Source organism: Centruroides sculpturatus, unplaced genomic scaffold, assembly GCF_000671375.1.
Source record: "Centruroides sculpturatus isolate CEXI.00-Female unplaced genomic scaffold, Cexi_2.0 scaffold1373, whole genome shotgun sequence".
Lineage (NCBI taxonomy): Eukaryota > Metazoa > Arthropoda > Arachnida > Scorpiones > Buthidae > Centruroides > Centruroides sculpturatus.
In genome coordinates this window covers 197,855-213,057 of record NW_019385764.1, presented here as the reverse complement: position 1 = coordinate 213,057, position 15,203 = coordinate 197,855, and the positions used below count along the sequence as shown (strand labels likewise).

At 31.8% G+C, this 15,203-nt stretch overlaps 1 protein-coding gene and 2 long non-coding RNA genes across 3 annotated transcripts; 2 read left to right on the top strand and 1 right to left on the bottom strand.

The window, feature by feature from the left end:
• Positions 1–201: 201 nt before the first annotated feature.
• Positions 202–1,708, bottom strand: LOC111641897. Its single transcript, XR_002759491.1, has 3 exons — positions 1,686–1,708; positions 452–523; positions 202–355 (listed from the first exon to the last, which is right to left on the bottom strand). It is a non-coding gene; the product is annotated as an uncharacterized LOC111641897 (long non-coding RNA).
• A 3,271-nt stretch (positions 1,709–4,979) lies between these two features.
• On the top strand, positions 4,980–5,489 carry LOC111641894 (craniofacial development protein 2-like). The gene has a single exon (XM_023388144.1). The coding sequence runs from the start codon at positions 4,980–4,982 to the stop codon at positions 5,487–5,489; it is 510 nt and encodes a 169-aa protein (XP_023243912.1).
• A 2,122-nt stretch (positions 5,490–7,611) lies between these two features.
• Positions 7,612–8,275, top strand: LOC111641895. Its single transcript, XR_002759490.1, has 3 exons — positions 7,612–7,644; positions 7,907–7,975; positions 8,097–8,275. It is a non-coding gene; the product is annotated as an uncharacterized LOC111641895 (long non-coding RNA).
• Positions 8,276–15,203: the final 6,928 nt, after the last annotated feature.

Genomic DNA, 15,203 nt, shown 5'->3' with positions numbered 1-15,203 from the left:
TGTATAGTAAGGTAACATTCCAATAGACAATATGCAAAGCTTTTTTTTCAGTTTACAGCAGTATTTATTACACAAAATTTAAGTAAAGCTTAACATGCCGATCTTGCCCCGATCTCCCCTAAATCTTATTTAAAAAACAAACACGAACATATGCATTTAAACATATTTAATTATTAATTCCAAGTACATTTATTACTTCCATTCTTATTTTCTGATCATTTTTTGTAGTCGCGTGAGAAATCACTTCGACCAGAGCCGCATACACATTTACCATTTTCGCATGTTCCACTAACCCTGCAGTCATAATCTCCCCCTCTTCAAGACAAACATAGAGCTTCCACCATTGAAAAAGTTGCTGAAAGAAAACGTTAAAAAGTTTCATAAAATTGTAAAATTTACGTATTTTATGAAATGTATCATACATCGTTAAAGGGGATGACTAATTACTTACCAATCATCGCATTCAAGACAAGCAGAACCGAAAGAAATCCAACGGTTTTCATCTTTCACAAATTCTTCGTTTCTACAAGTGCGAAGATAATTTATAGTGTTAAATCATGTATAATAAATACACGGTGTTCGAAATTTTTAATTTACTACATATTATTTACACGATAATTATTCAAATTTCGTGAATCTGATGTGCTTCTAGTTTACTTTGAAGGAACCTTACACGTCTAACAGTAGTCGTTGTATTTTCTACGCTGTGTGGTGTGCAAATTAAATTTAATTAAATAATGTAAATTAAAACACAAAAATTAATACTCAAATATTTTGTGCCGAATGTGTATATAGATTAAACAGTAAAATAATTAGTCATTTAGAAAAACGTATATTTGAAATCTAGGAGTAATTTCATCACCAGATATACAAAACAGCGTAATGATCGATTTATATAGTAGTTAGGGTAGAATTTTTGTTGGATTATTTTCATTTCACATCCACAAATGAAATCAATCGCACACAAACTGTACACAAACGCGAGATTACCTTAATTCAGTCGATCCCCCTATAACACTGTTGATAATTCCGTTTTATATGAATTCCATGTTGTACGAGTCACTTAGATTTTACAAATACATGAGCCGTTTACAGCCCGGCACACGTATTTGTAAAATCTAAGTGACTCGTACAACATGGAGTTCATATATTACCATGCCGTATTTCCACAGTGTAAGCCCAATTTTAAAGTTCGGTCTAGGTTATAGAAATCTGGTTAATTGTGCTCGGTAGTATCTAAAGTTTACTTGCAAAAATTCGACAGGAATATGAACGCTTCTAACAGATAAAGATGAGTTTAGAGCGATTCATAGTTGGTCATGTCAGAGCTAACGACTTCATTGCTAATAGTTTGCTTCCATTCCGGCAGTGATTAGTAGTGGCCCTTTTTGAAATGATTGTCGATTATTTGACAATATTATCTCCTCTCTCGAACCAGAAAGATAGAAAACTGTGAGCCCGAATCCTCTGAAGCCAGCAAAGCGCAGAAGGAAATGAGGAAGCGAAAGCTGCTAGTGCAGACGAGCAAAAATATGAGAAGAAGAGGAAAGAGGAAAAACAATTTTGTTGTTGCACTAAAGGAAGTAAAAAAAAACTAATATTTGCCACTACAGATAAGAAATTATTAAAGGAGTAATCAAGTATTTTTATGAAAAACTTTAAAAGGTGAGAAATTATGTACTTACTGATTGAATACAGCAGACAAACTGGTGAATTCTCATAATGTAACAATTTTCATGCAGTATATATACACAAAAGGCAACAAAACACTGAAATTTAATTGGTTAGTACGAATACAAACTTTTTTCTTACGTATAAATTGACGAATGAGAAAGCTCCACGATAAGATACTTTTATTATCGATTTATTATTTGAATGGCAATAACATTTATTATGTAAAATAAACAATATTAAAATTTAATTATTTAAACATCTTGGAAATAACCGAATTAATGATTCAGCTTATAATTAAAAGTAAGAAGTATTTTCAATACTCTTATGTGATAATCATTAAATATTTTTGTACTTATCCGTTTGTATCAATTCTAAACATTTTGTAATTAAAAATATATTTGCCTTAAAAATACCCAAATTTATCTAAAATCGACAGTTTCTACATTATGTTAAATTCTATATTTAAGAGCGAATCGTCATTTCTGATTTCAGTGAAATAGAAAATGGAAAGATTACGTGCTTTTCATATTATAACACTAATTCTTGTAATGTGTGTGACTTGTGTTATATTCAGTAAGTAAACAATTGTGTAAGAATTCTGAATTAATTAGTTTAGTTTATTTGTAATTATAAATACTACAAAACGAAGATATCTTTATGGCATCAATCTGAACAACCCCTACTTGTTTATAGCTGACTGTTATTGTGCAGAGTAGTAAGTTTCAAAATGTATGTGTTTTTATAAGCAATATATTACAATATTTGAATTTAAATTGAATGAATATTTCTACTTCAGGTAACAGGTAATGGAAAGAGAATAGGAGCGAAGCACATTTCTTTTCTTATATTTTATACTAATTAAATAAAACGAGCAATTATTTATTGTGACATCGTCATAATGCTAGGCTGCAATTTTTAATCATATTATTAATTTTTTAAATTTAAAATATAGGCTTTTCAAGTCAAATTAATAGTAGCTTTACCCCGTACATCATAGTTTTCCTTTCAATAATAGAGTATTGCCGATCATCAATCTAACACCTTCCGGGTGTAAATTTTTGAATTAAAATAACACGAGTTCCAATTTGCATCAAAAGTTAATATATATCTATATATTTAATCGCCATGGGAACTTTCGACAATATCTCAATAGATTCCAACACAGAGACACCTCCTTCTGTCAGTGTGACAGTGGCGCTATAGAGGATCCCCTGCACTTCATCTTTGAATGCAACCTCTATGACACACAGAGAATCTCAACTTATTCACAAAGCCCTCATTGAAGGATTCAACTGGCCCTGCACGCCCGATCTCCTCATCAACAACAGTGTCACCTACAACGGACTTACCAAATTTATCCGTAAAACCGGCGCTTTAAACCCAGACTTCACCAACCGGAATCAGACAAAAGACTCTTCACATGACAGATGACCTCTACACCAGGGGCCTTGATATAACCGGCGAAACATGCACCCGTATCACCATTTTCAACTCCGGTATTTATAATTATTTTATAACCACAAAGCTTTTCTTTCATATGTAACGCGCCATAACTATATATAAAGTTTTATCAGCCAGAAAAATAAAATATAGCCTAAATATTTGTTTAATAAAGTGAAGCAATAAAATTTATTATAATATTATATATTTTAATTAATTACAAAATTGGTGTGAATAATTATTACGAGCATCGAAGCCTGGATATAGAAATAAATGTTTTATGATTGTCAACAATAAACAATCAAAAGGAAAACTGCTATACTGTAATTAAATATTAAATACATAATAACATAATATACTTTAAACAATAATAGTTTTCAAAGAAGGGGGTGTTTATTTTTTCGAAAAATAATATATAATAATGAAATTTATATATTGTGATTTTCATCAAACTAAGGATGTAATATTGTTTTTTCGTAACAATTTAATAAGTTAATTTAAATTCCAGTTGCGTGAGAAATGGGGAAGAACGAGGCACTGAGCATTTCACTATGATTGTTCATATTTAACCGAAGAGACTAGAATTTTTTTTTTACTGATATAATAATTTATCACCATAGTTTTCTCGAACAGATATTTAAATTTATTTATAATTAAATACTTATGCCAGTCATACCGTACGAAGACTTGTAAACGTTTTCCATTCTTACATTACTTGGCAATCACATAAATTAATAAAACCTAATAAATTTTACACATTTATAAAATATTATCGTTTTTAATACGCACCTATTTGTTATTTGTATTACTCATCTCTAAATCCATTAAAACTTCATTGGTCTAAAGTTATCGATAGAAAAATAAATCTTTCCTGTTATTACGTTTTTATTATATACAGTCTCTTATTTAAATATTATTTTATGACAGTTTACTTGATAGTTATCGATGATGGTCATAAAATATTTATTGTTTCTTCCAGATTTCGATGACTCAACTTCATAAACTCGTTTTCTATAATTTATATATTAGAAATATAAATAATTTTGATTATTTCAAAGGTTACATTTAAATTTCTCTTAACTCTTATCTTCATTTGGGCTATAAGAAGAGTCGTTTTTTATGAAAATTCATTCGACTGGGTAGTATGGGATGGGACACGATGTATAACTATGAAACAACCCCAAATAATCGTAGAGTTTTCGACCTGTCTGAATTAGATACTGGAATTCTCACGGCGGTAGGTTTCTACCTTACCCTCTTGGCAATCCAGCAGTTAGGCTCGTTTATATACATATTATAATTGTTCAGGAACTTCAAAAATACCTGTAGAATTAATACAGATTGACATCATACAGAAACTGTCGACTTCTGACTATTTTCATAAGTCATTTTACAACAGGATTTTACAAATTCGAATTTCTAATTTCATCAAACAAGGATTCGAAAATTGCAGAATATTTAAATGCATAAAAACCCTTTAGGACTTTCAGGTTGACGGCTGTTCAAGGGGCTAACGACCCAATAATGGAAAAATTAATATGTTATGAAACTCATGGACCCCAAGGAAAAGGGAAGAAAAGGGAAATGCAACTGGAATAATTATATGTATATGGCTACATGGAATGTAAGGACTTTGAATAAACAAGGGCTCTACGTGCACTCAGACAAGAGATGGAAAAATATAATATAGGGATTCCAGCTATACAAGAGATTAGGTAGAAGGGTGATGGTATTTTAAAAAGTAGTAACTACACAATTCTGTATCGTGCAGGGGCCAGTGACGCAGTTGGTGACAGAGGATTCCTTGTCGGCAACAAGTATAAAGCAGCAGTTTTTAACTTTATGTTAACTGTTAATGAGAGGATATGTACTGTACTTTGAGAATAAAGGCCCGTTTCTTCAACATCACTTTTGTTTGTGTTTATGCACCTACGGAAAGAGATGAAAATGACGTGAGAGATGCATTGTATGGTAGTTTGGAGCAGAAACTGGGCGGCATATCAAAGCAAGATGTGAAAATTGTGCTGTTGGACTTCAATGCTAAAAACAGGAAAGGATCCTTTAGAGAAAGAGTGGGAAAGAAAAGTTTGCATGACGTTTCCAATGGCAATGGGAAAAAACTTATTGACTTTGCCATGGGAAACGAAATAGTGGTGAGAAGTAGGCTCCAGAGAAGGAATATAAGGAAAATTACTTGGTGTTCACCACACGGTACTACATTCAATCAAATTGATCATGTAGTAATTGACAGCAGGCATGCTTCTGATATTTTTGAGGTTGACAGTTGTAGGGAGGCTAACTATAGACAGTGTGTTGCGATCTACAGATCCGGAGAAAAAGGAAAATTCCAAGAAGATATAATGTCAATCCAATAATATATTGTCAAGAAGATATAATGTGAGGCCAAAATATGTTAATTAAATGAGGCAACTAGTATTAACACAAAAGAATTCCTGAATAAAAGAAAAGAGGCAGGCAGAGTCTGTAGAAGAAAGAAAAGGGAGTCAGAGAAGAAATGGATTGCAGAATTGGAGGAAAAACACAATGACCAAGAAGTAAGCAAGTTCTATAAAAGAATACAGAAACAGAAGAAAGGTTTTCAGCTTCGTGCTGTGTTTTGCAGTGAAAAGATTGAATTCTTATAGAAGGAGAAAAACAGAACCTGGATCGGTGGGCTGAATATTTTAGTGAACTGCTGAACACTATTGCAGAGACACCAGCACAAGATGAAATTAAGTATGAGCGACAGTGGTTGATTGCTGGCTGTAATGTAATACCATTATCCACGCCAACAATAGAAAAAGTTAGACTGACAATTGCGGGCCTGAAGAATAATAGAGAATCAGGAAGCGATAATATTGAAACAAAGATAATTAAGTATGGGGTGAACTGTTGAGACTGCTTATTTACCAGTTGATAGTGGAAGTATGGGAAAAGGAAGACCTGCCAGATCAGTGGAGACTGGCCGTCGTGAGTCCGATTCATAAGACGGGACAGAGCAATATGTAAAACCTATCGTGGAATATCTTTACTTAGTAGTCTACTTTGTATAAGGTTTTAGCTAAGGTCAAGGGTGGAGGGCAATTCACCAATTGGCAATCTGTTCAACTGTGTTAGCCAAAATTTAGCTTATCTCGATGATGTTGGTATGCTGTCCCATAGCCTCGGAGAGCTGAGGAAGGATTGGGTAGATTGAAAAGTGAGGCGAATTGGGACATCGTGTGAACCACAGTAAAACGCAGTACGCGCTATTGTCTAGGAAAGTTGCTGCGGGGAAGACATACATTAAGTTAGTGTCAATTATGTGAGATGTGAAAAATTCAAGTACCTGGGAGTACTGGTAATTAGCAATAACAACTTAAAAGAAGAGATAAAAACAAGGATTGCAGCGGGAAATAGAGCTTACTGGGCCGTGATTAGATTTCTTAAATCCCGTATTCTGTGTAGAATATTAAAGGAGGCTGTTTATCGTACAGTTACTAGACCGGTGGCGATGTATAGTTCGGAAACATTGACAATGACTGTGACTGTGGAGGAACTCTAGACAAGATGGGAGAGGAAATTTCTAAGATATTTGGAACAGTGTGTAAGGCAGGACAATGGATGATGCGGAAAAACAGTGAATTGGTAGAACTGTATGGTTATACTGATATATTTGTAGAAATAAAGAGTTACAAAAGAAAAAAGTTGGGCAAATGTCAGATGATAAAACTGCCAAGAAGTTTATAGAGGAAATCTGGGTGGCAGGAGATGTAGAGGAAGACCACGGAAGCGATGGCTGAATGACGTGGAAAATCATTTGAGGAAAATGGGGGTCGGTGATTGGAGAAAAAATGCAGAAGATCGTCAAGATTGGACTGCGATTGTCTGAGAGGCCAAGGCCATACATGGGCTGTAATACCGAGGATTAGTAGTAGTAATTTTATCAAAGGGGTTTCCAATCTTTCTCTTCTATTGACTCCGGTACGTAAACTATTCTTTTCTATTAACCCCCTTAAATTTGTTATTTTCAAACGTTTTGCGTAATATATCAAGCAAATTATTAAATCTGTTCATGAATTTCCCACTTGATTGTTATTATTATTATTATTATTATCTGAAACTCTCGAAAAATACAATAAGTTCCTGATATGAAAATGCAACCCTTTCGAAATTTCCCTCATCCCCAGGAGTCTGTATCGGCTCTGTTAGAAATTCCTATTTTACAAAATATTTTGAAGAAAGCTTAGTACTCATACAAATAAATGAATACAAAAAAGTGATAAAAATTTTTATCGCACAGTTATTACTAATATCATCAATAAAATCTTAATACTGCACTAAACTTTGTAAAAGATATCACTGCCAAAATAATAAACCGATAATAAATCTATTTTAACGCGGAGCTTTCCTATTCGTTAACTGATACGTAATTAAACATTTTACAATTAAAAACCAACCAATAATAGTAAACTTTACTGTTTTAATTTCTGTATATATTGCTTAATGCAAAAATTTTTATATTATGAATTTGTCAGCATTACAAAATCAGTAAGTACATAATTTTTATTGCATGTCTTGGTTTTCTTCTTAGTAGAAACTTTAGAAATTAGCAACAAAATATTTAGAAAATTGAATGTTTGTTATTACTAAAAATGTAACTAAATTAAGTGTTAAGGATGTTAAGTGACTTTCTTTCTCATTCAATACATTACATAATTAATTTAATACGCAATATCACTGACGATACACAATAATCGTAGTTAGATTATAGCAATATGTAATGTGCCTTACATTATTCTCTCACTTAAAGGAAGGAAGAATTCGTGAAATATGAAGACCTTTGGATTCCTTTTAATTCTTGTCTTATGTGTGATGAATGGTAAGTAATCAGTCATTCCATTTCATGAAGTACTGTACGTGCGAAAAATTTCATAAAATATTGTAAATGTAATATACAGAAATTTTATAATTATATTTAAATTTTATATCGTTTTATTCAGCTACTTGCTTAGATGATAAAGCCATTTGTTTGAAGTGCAAAGGTAGTTGTATATTACGAGGACCATGCGTCAACGATAAATGCAATTGTTTCGGACGAAGTGATTCGCCATTCGACTACAAAATAAAATGATCAAATGTACCGTACGCAAAATAAAAAAAAAATTGTATAAATGCATATTCTGGGCTTACTTTTTATTAAAATCATAATTCATAAATTCACAATATGTCTATTTTAAATAAATACGTGTTTATGTGTTCAATTTCATAAAGAAAAGTTGCTGTAATTGGTCAAACTTAATATATTTAGATACATTTCTTACAAAATAGTTTGTTAGCAATCTTTGCTTATGCAGTGCGATCATAAAGTCCTTCAACAGTGGGCGGAAAAACGGGAAAAGTTTCTGGGAACGAAGTGATGATGTCAGAGGCAGACCACTCATAGAAACGGTTAAACTATGTCATGATGTCACCACCCTTAAAAGTATTGGGATTGGTCCAGTAATTTTAGGATCTCACTGTATTATATAAAGAGAAATATACGAGAACAAAATCAAATTATTTTATTAAGGGAAAATGTAGAAAAATCACCATTTCTTTGATATAAAATTTAAAATCGATATTAAAAAAATTCATGTCGAATTATTTAGCTTAAGATATAAAAATATTCTTCTGGTGTTCCTCATTGTCTTTTCTGAAAACTTGATTGGCTACTCGTTTAACAACAGAAAAGATAATTTTCTTAACCAATTACACTAATACCCCGATCTTACGAGTTAGATGGGACCGAGCGATAACCGCGTAAGTTGAATTCGCGTAAGACGGGGTATAATTTCGCAATTTGTGAAAAATTCAAGTCAAATGTATGTAAGCTAATAAATGTTTAAATTAACCTTATCTCGTCTTTTGATTCGTTCACGGTTACAAGAAATAACCATATAGAGTGTGAGGAGCTAGAGAAAAGATACCGAGTGGTAAGACTCTAGTATCACTTAATCAACAACTATTCTTTAGAATAGCCCTCTGTTTGTCTAAAAAGGATGGGTTTCCTAATTCAAGGAAATCGACTATGGAGACACTTACAGTTTGAATGTCAATTTAAGGCGAAATCCGATGATGCGTAATCACGTTTTCCTTACGTCAGGATTCCCGACACCAGTTAATCAGTTTTGTGATACGTGGATTAACACGCGTATTGAGATGATCCAGCAATGCATCTCTCGGGGTGATTTAAATATGAAAAGATATTTCTTAACAATAATAAAACAAACATTTAATAAGCCAGAATAAACAAAATTATACAATGAAATAATTAAAATAAACGTTTCGAGAGCGAGAGCTTACGATTTTCTACTATAATCTTACTACTACCTCTGGATATTTCACTCTTCTTCCGTTCTGTACAAATAGATTTCAGGCCTTTCTAGGTAGGTCTTCCCTAGAACATTTTTATATCTTTTCTTCTTATTTCTCTCTAACTTAAATTCATTTAATACATAAAAATATAAATACGACTTTTAAACAAAGTTAAAAACTTTGTGTCTGTCCTTTTTTAAAGGATTGCTGATGGTGAAAAACGGCGAAAAGGAAGGACAGACACAAAGTTTTTAACTTTGTTTAAAAGTCGTATTTATATTTTTATGTATTAAATGTAAATAACGCCGGCCATGAATTTTATTTTTACTTAAATTCATTATTAAAATCTGCTGAATACGACTATGGGCGATAACCTTCGAAAGATAATATGGAATACGTCTTCCTTCTGTAAAATTTCGTGGCGTACTCCTCAAATCATAAAAAATTCTTTCTATTTCTCACGATTTATCTCCAATTGGCTTTTCATGTTGTCCCCACGTAAACAGAAAACAAGAAGATTTACCGAGATATTGACAATTCCCAGGGTGATGAGATTTGTACTAGATGACAATAAAACAAAAAAAAAAAAATGTTTAAATTTCCGTTGCACAAAGTTACTTTTTATCAGTTTCCCTCGTATAGAAAACCATAGATTTCGCACCAAAATTAAAAAATATTTTCCGCTAAAAATTTAACCATATTTTGGTGACACAAAATTTTAGTGACACATATAGTCACTAAATGACATAAATGACACATATAATCACAAAATGACATAAATGACACATATGGCCAGAATTACATAAATGACTAAATGACATGACACATATTGTAAATAAATGACATATATGACACATATAATAACTAAATGTCATAAATGACACATATGGTCACAAAATGACATAAATAACACATATTTTCACAAATTACATAAATGACTTAATGACATGACACAAATTGTAAATAAATGACACATATAGTAACTAAATGACATTAATGACACATATGGTGACTTAATGACATAAATAACACATATGTTAACTAAATGACATAAATAAAACATATGGTGACTAAATAACATGACACATATGGTCACAAATTACATAAATGACTAAATGACATGACACATATTGTGACTAAATAACATATATGACACATATAGTTACTAAATGTCATAAATGACAGATATGGTCACTAAATGACATAAATGATATATTTANAAGTGTACAGAAACGTTGCTGTTGTTCCAGCAAAGATCTTATTTTCACTTTACCGAGTGCTTAGTAGGTAATTTGCAGATTACCTAGATACTGTGCACATTACCTAGGTAATTTCAGAAAAAGAACACAGCGTACAAAACCCAATGACTACAGTTAGATGAGAGTGAGGTGTAACGTGCCTTCAATGTTGTCTAGAAACACATCAAAAGATCTCTCCGAAATTAAAGTAATTATTGTTTACACGTTAAAGTCCAAACAATATCTCGTGAATTAAAAATTTCGAGAACCGTGCATTTAATATATATAATTTAACATTATATTCTCCAATATGTAAGAAGGAGAAATTTTTGAATAATGAAGAATTTTGGATTCCTTTTGGTTCTTTTTGTCTTGAATGTGATGATAATTATGAATTAAAACACTTTTATATATTTAAAATTTCATACAAGAAACTCGTTTTAATTGGTAAAATTTTTTTTTATTATTTATTTCATAAGTGTTCCAATTTCTTTAGTAAAAATATAAACATTTGTCTATTGGCCCACCTTTTAACAATTTAAAAAGTAGATTGTCTAAGAGAATTATTGTTTTTTTACAGCAATTGTAGTTACTTATTATCACTGAAAATGATTGTCGTGACAATATGAACTCGAATTAAAAATTAGCATTTGTACATTTGCATAGGCTCGGAGTGTTTCAGGTTTCTCTCTATCTATTAAACACAGGACGTGTGCCTGTGTTTAATAGATAGAGAGTTATTTAGGTAATGTTGAGATACTTTTGCGTTCTGTGTGTAATGGAGAGAGTTGCTTAGGAAATATTTGCATTTGCCTACTTTTGTATTCGTTATTTATTGCTCTGTTGTTACCAAATTTATACGCGTTGAAGTAACAATAAAGAAAAGCGTAAATTTTCGCCCTCGCATTATTTGAAAGTCTTGAACAATTGTAAAGTCATTGAGAGAAGTTGGTTGATTTTCTCTTCAATAGCTCTGATTAACAACAAGAGTTGTCGATTTTAACTCCATTCAAAACAAATATGAAATTAAAGAATTTTTTTATTGGCAGAAACTCTCTTTTTACGAAGTAAGTTTCATATAATTAAAAGAATCGCGATTAAATATAAATTGGTGTACACGGAACCACTTTATTTCGTTAATATGTCCTTTTTCTTTATTAAAAAATCAAATAAACGAAGAAAATTTAAACACAATTTTTTTTATCATCGAATAGACATTACGTTTCCGACCATTACTTAATAAATACACGGTCGAAGATGGACAGGGTCTAAACTTTTATTTACATCAAAACTATATTATTGTGTAAATTACTTTAAATTTTAATTTAATTTTCAGAATTTAAGAAGTAGAATTCTACAAAAAAATTCTGGTATTTATATACAACTCAGGTAGACCGTAGACCAAGTGCTTTAATTCAAAACTTTAACTTTATGAATTTATGAATTAAATCGTAATAAAAAGGTAAGCTTTGAATATGCAATTAAACATATTTTAATTTTCAAAATTCCGTACATTCGATCTTTATTCTTCGTAGTCCTGGAAGAAATCGCTTCGACCGTAGCATTTGCATCTACCATTTATGCATTTCCCACGTGAACTGCATTTACCTTTGCAGCCTTCACATCCATATGCTTCCACCATCGAGAAAGTTGCTGAAGTAATCGTTACAAAATTTCAATTAAATGGTATAATATATGCATTTTGTATGAACAATATTTTACAAGTGCTTCGTTAAACGAGATAACTGAATACTTACCAATCATCACACTGAAGAGAAGAAGAACTAAAAGGAATCCAAAGGTTTTCATCTTTCACAAATCCTTCTTTGCTACAAGTGAGAAGATAATTTAGTGTTAAATAATGTATATTAAATGCATATTATTCGATTATTACAAAGAAAGCAATAATTATTCTAATTTCGGGGATCTTCTGATGTGTTTTAGACCACTTTGAAGACACTATACACGTCATACACTATACACATAAAATGTTTTCAAAATTGGAAGTGATATACGAACTGTAAAAGGATTTGCAGCTGTAATAAATATACGCTTTTTCTATCACTTCGATGTTATTTTAGTGGAAGCTTGCAATTGTTACGGGGGTTATGCCATGGTGTTACGCAACAAAGAAATAATACCCCAGTATATTTTTAAACGAGTTTTCATTGCGTTACGACAGCAACGGTAGGGGCTATCAGTTTAAAAATATAATAATTTCTATTTATATTATTCATGTTATGGTTACATTGAATTCGTGATTTATTTTTACGTTAAAATACATGAACTACAGCGAATACTTATTGTTCACCGAACAGTTGTGTTGTGTGATCGCGACTGGTACAAGTCGGTCATTCACTACACAATTTTATACACTTCCTATATACCTAAATGTCTTCCAATACAATAGAAAATAAGTTAAGAATACTCACGATCGGAGGGTTTACTTTGATTAACTATTCGTATTGGAACGGCATAAATTTAAAAATAATGCATGTTGGATCATCTTCGTGAATATTTTGTCTTTTATAGTAGAAATGTCGTTATAATTGCTACAAGAGTTTAATTCAAAACAGTATTTATAATAAAAATTGCCGATATGACTCAAATTACTGACAAATATCTTCTTTAGTAGGAAGAGATATCGATCGGATTGTTATTGCAGATTAGAAATTACCATTAAAATTACATTATAAATTGCGCGCTGTACTGTACTTACCGATTGTATAATGCTGACAAATTGGCGAATTCTTCAATTCTAATGACATGTAAATTCTTTTTAAAGTAAATATATACAAAACCGGAGAAATAAACCTAATTCCAATTGGTTGCATTGATATAAAATATGTTAGTATTACGTATGAGTTGACGAATAAAAGAGTTACACGTTTTATTACAGAGGTGTTTTATAATCGATTTATTACTTCAATAGCAATAACTTTTAGAAAGTAAAATGTCCTATATTGAAATATAATTTTTTATACGTTTGGGAAATAAGTAGATTAAGGATTCAGCTAGTAATTAAAATTTAAACGTATTTTAAATACTCTTTTATATACATAATCGAGATGAGTTGATAATAATAATAATAATTAGCTCAGAGCCCAAACGGTTAGGAGTTGATAGTTGAAATTTGGTACACAGTTAGGGTATGTAACGAGAACGCATACTAAGAAGGGATTTTTCAAAAATCCCCCTGCGGGAGAGAGGAAAGGGATTAAGGCTTATCCTAAAGAACTCAGCTTCTACTGTACTATTTTAGAAGCAATTTTTTGTTTTTAACTGCGTTTTAGTAGGGTATCACATTTAATAGGATACGACATGGAGATAAAAAAAGTGTATTCCTTAACAATGGAAATGTTAAGAATGGGAGTGTTAACAACGGAAGTTTTAAGAATGGGAGTATTAAGAACTAGCAGATGAGCCCGACGTTGCTCGGGCAAAAAGTAACGATAGCAAAGATTAAGATTATTACATTATAGTCAACCTTATCCGTTTTCACGAATGCATCGTTTCCCCCTGTTTCTAGACTAATTACAGAATTTTTAGATGGGTCTAAAATTATGTTCGATTTCCCGCAAAACGAAAAAAATCGCATCTGCCTCTTGCACGTCGCTTTCTCTTAGCAATTCCATTGTTATACCGTAACACTTGCATTGTTGACACGTCCATTGTTACTTAACACTTCCATTTTTCCAGTGTTAATTAACAATGGCAGTGTTAATTAACACTGCCATTGTTAATTAACACTTCCATTGTCTCTCTCTCCCCGGGGGAATTTCGAAAAATCCCTTCTTAGTGTGCGTTTTCGTGACATACCTTAACTGTGTACCAAATTTCAACTTTCAACTTCTAACCGTTTGGGCTCTGCGCTTATTATTATTATTATTATTATTATTATCATTATCAACTCGTCTCGATATATAGATGGGAGTGTTAAGAATGGGAGTATTAAGTAACAATGGAAGTGTTAATAGAAAGCGACGTGCAAGATTTACAGGTGCAGATGCGGTTTTTTACGTTTTTACGCGAAATCGAACACATTTTCAGATTCATCTAAAAATTATCTAATTAGTCAGGGGGACCTAATTATTGCATTTTGTATAAACGGGTGAGAATAGCTATAACGTAATAATCTTAATCTTCGCTATTGTTACTTTTTGCTCGAGCAACGCCGGGCTTATCTACTAGTTTCTAATAATCATTAACATGTTTTTCTACGTATCCATTCGTACTAAGGCGCTAGATTACCCAGGTATGCTCATACGTTTCTGTCACGTGTGCAGCCATATTGGTCCTTTTGACGTCATATTCCAAGATTTTTAAATTTAGCTGTATTTTATAACTAGTTGCACTAAATTTTGGCAAAGTTTATTATTTTGACCTTGCAAAATCTTAAGATACAGTTAAATTTATGATTATTTTCGTGTCTCTTCTATTGAACTTTTACGAGAGTCGTCTGCTTTCTAAGGACCAACATGGCGGATGAGCATACCTGGGTTATCTAGCGCCTTA

Coding starts and splice junctions, on each gene's coding strand:
- LOC111641894 (XM_023388144.1), top strand. CDS start 4,980: ATGTACTGTACTTTGAGAATAAAGGCCCGTTTCTTCAACATCACTTTT.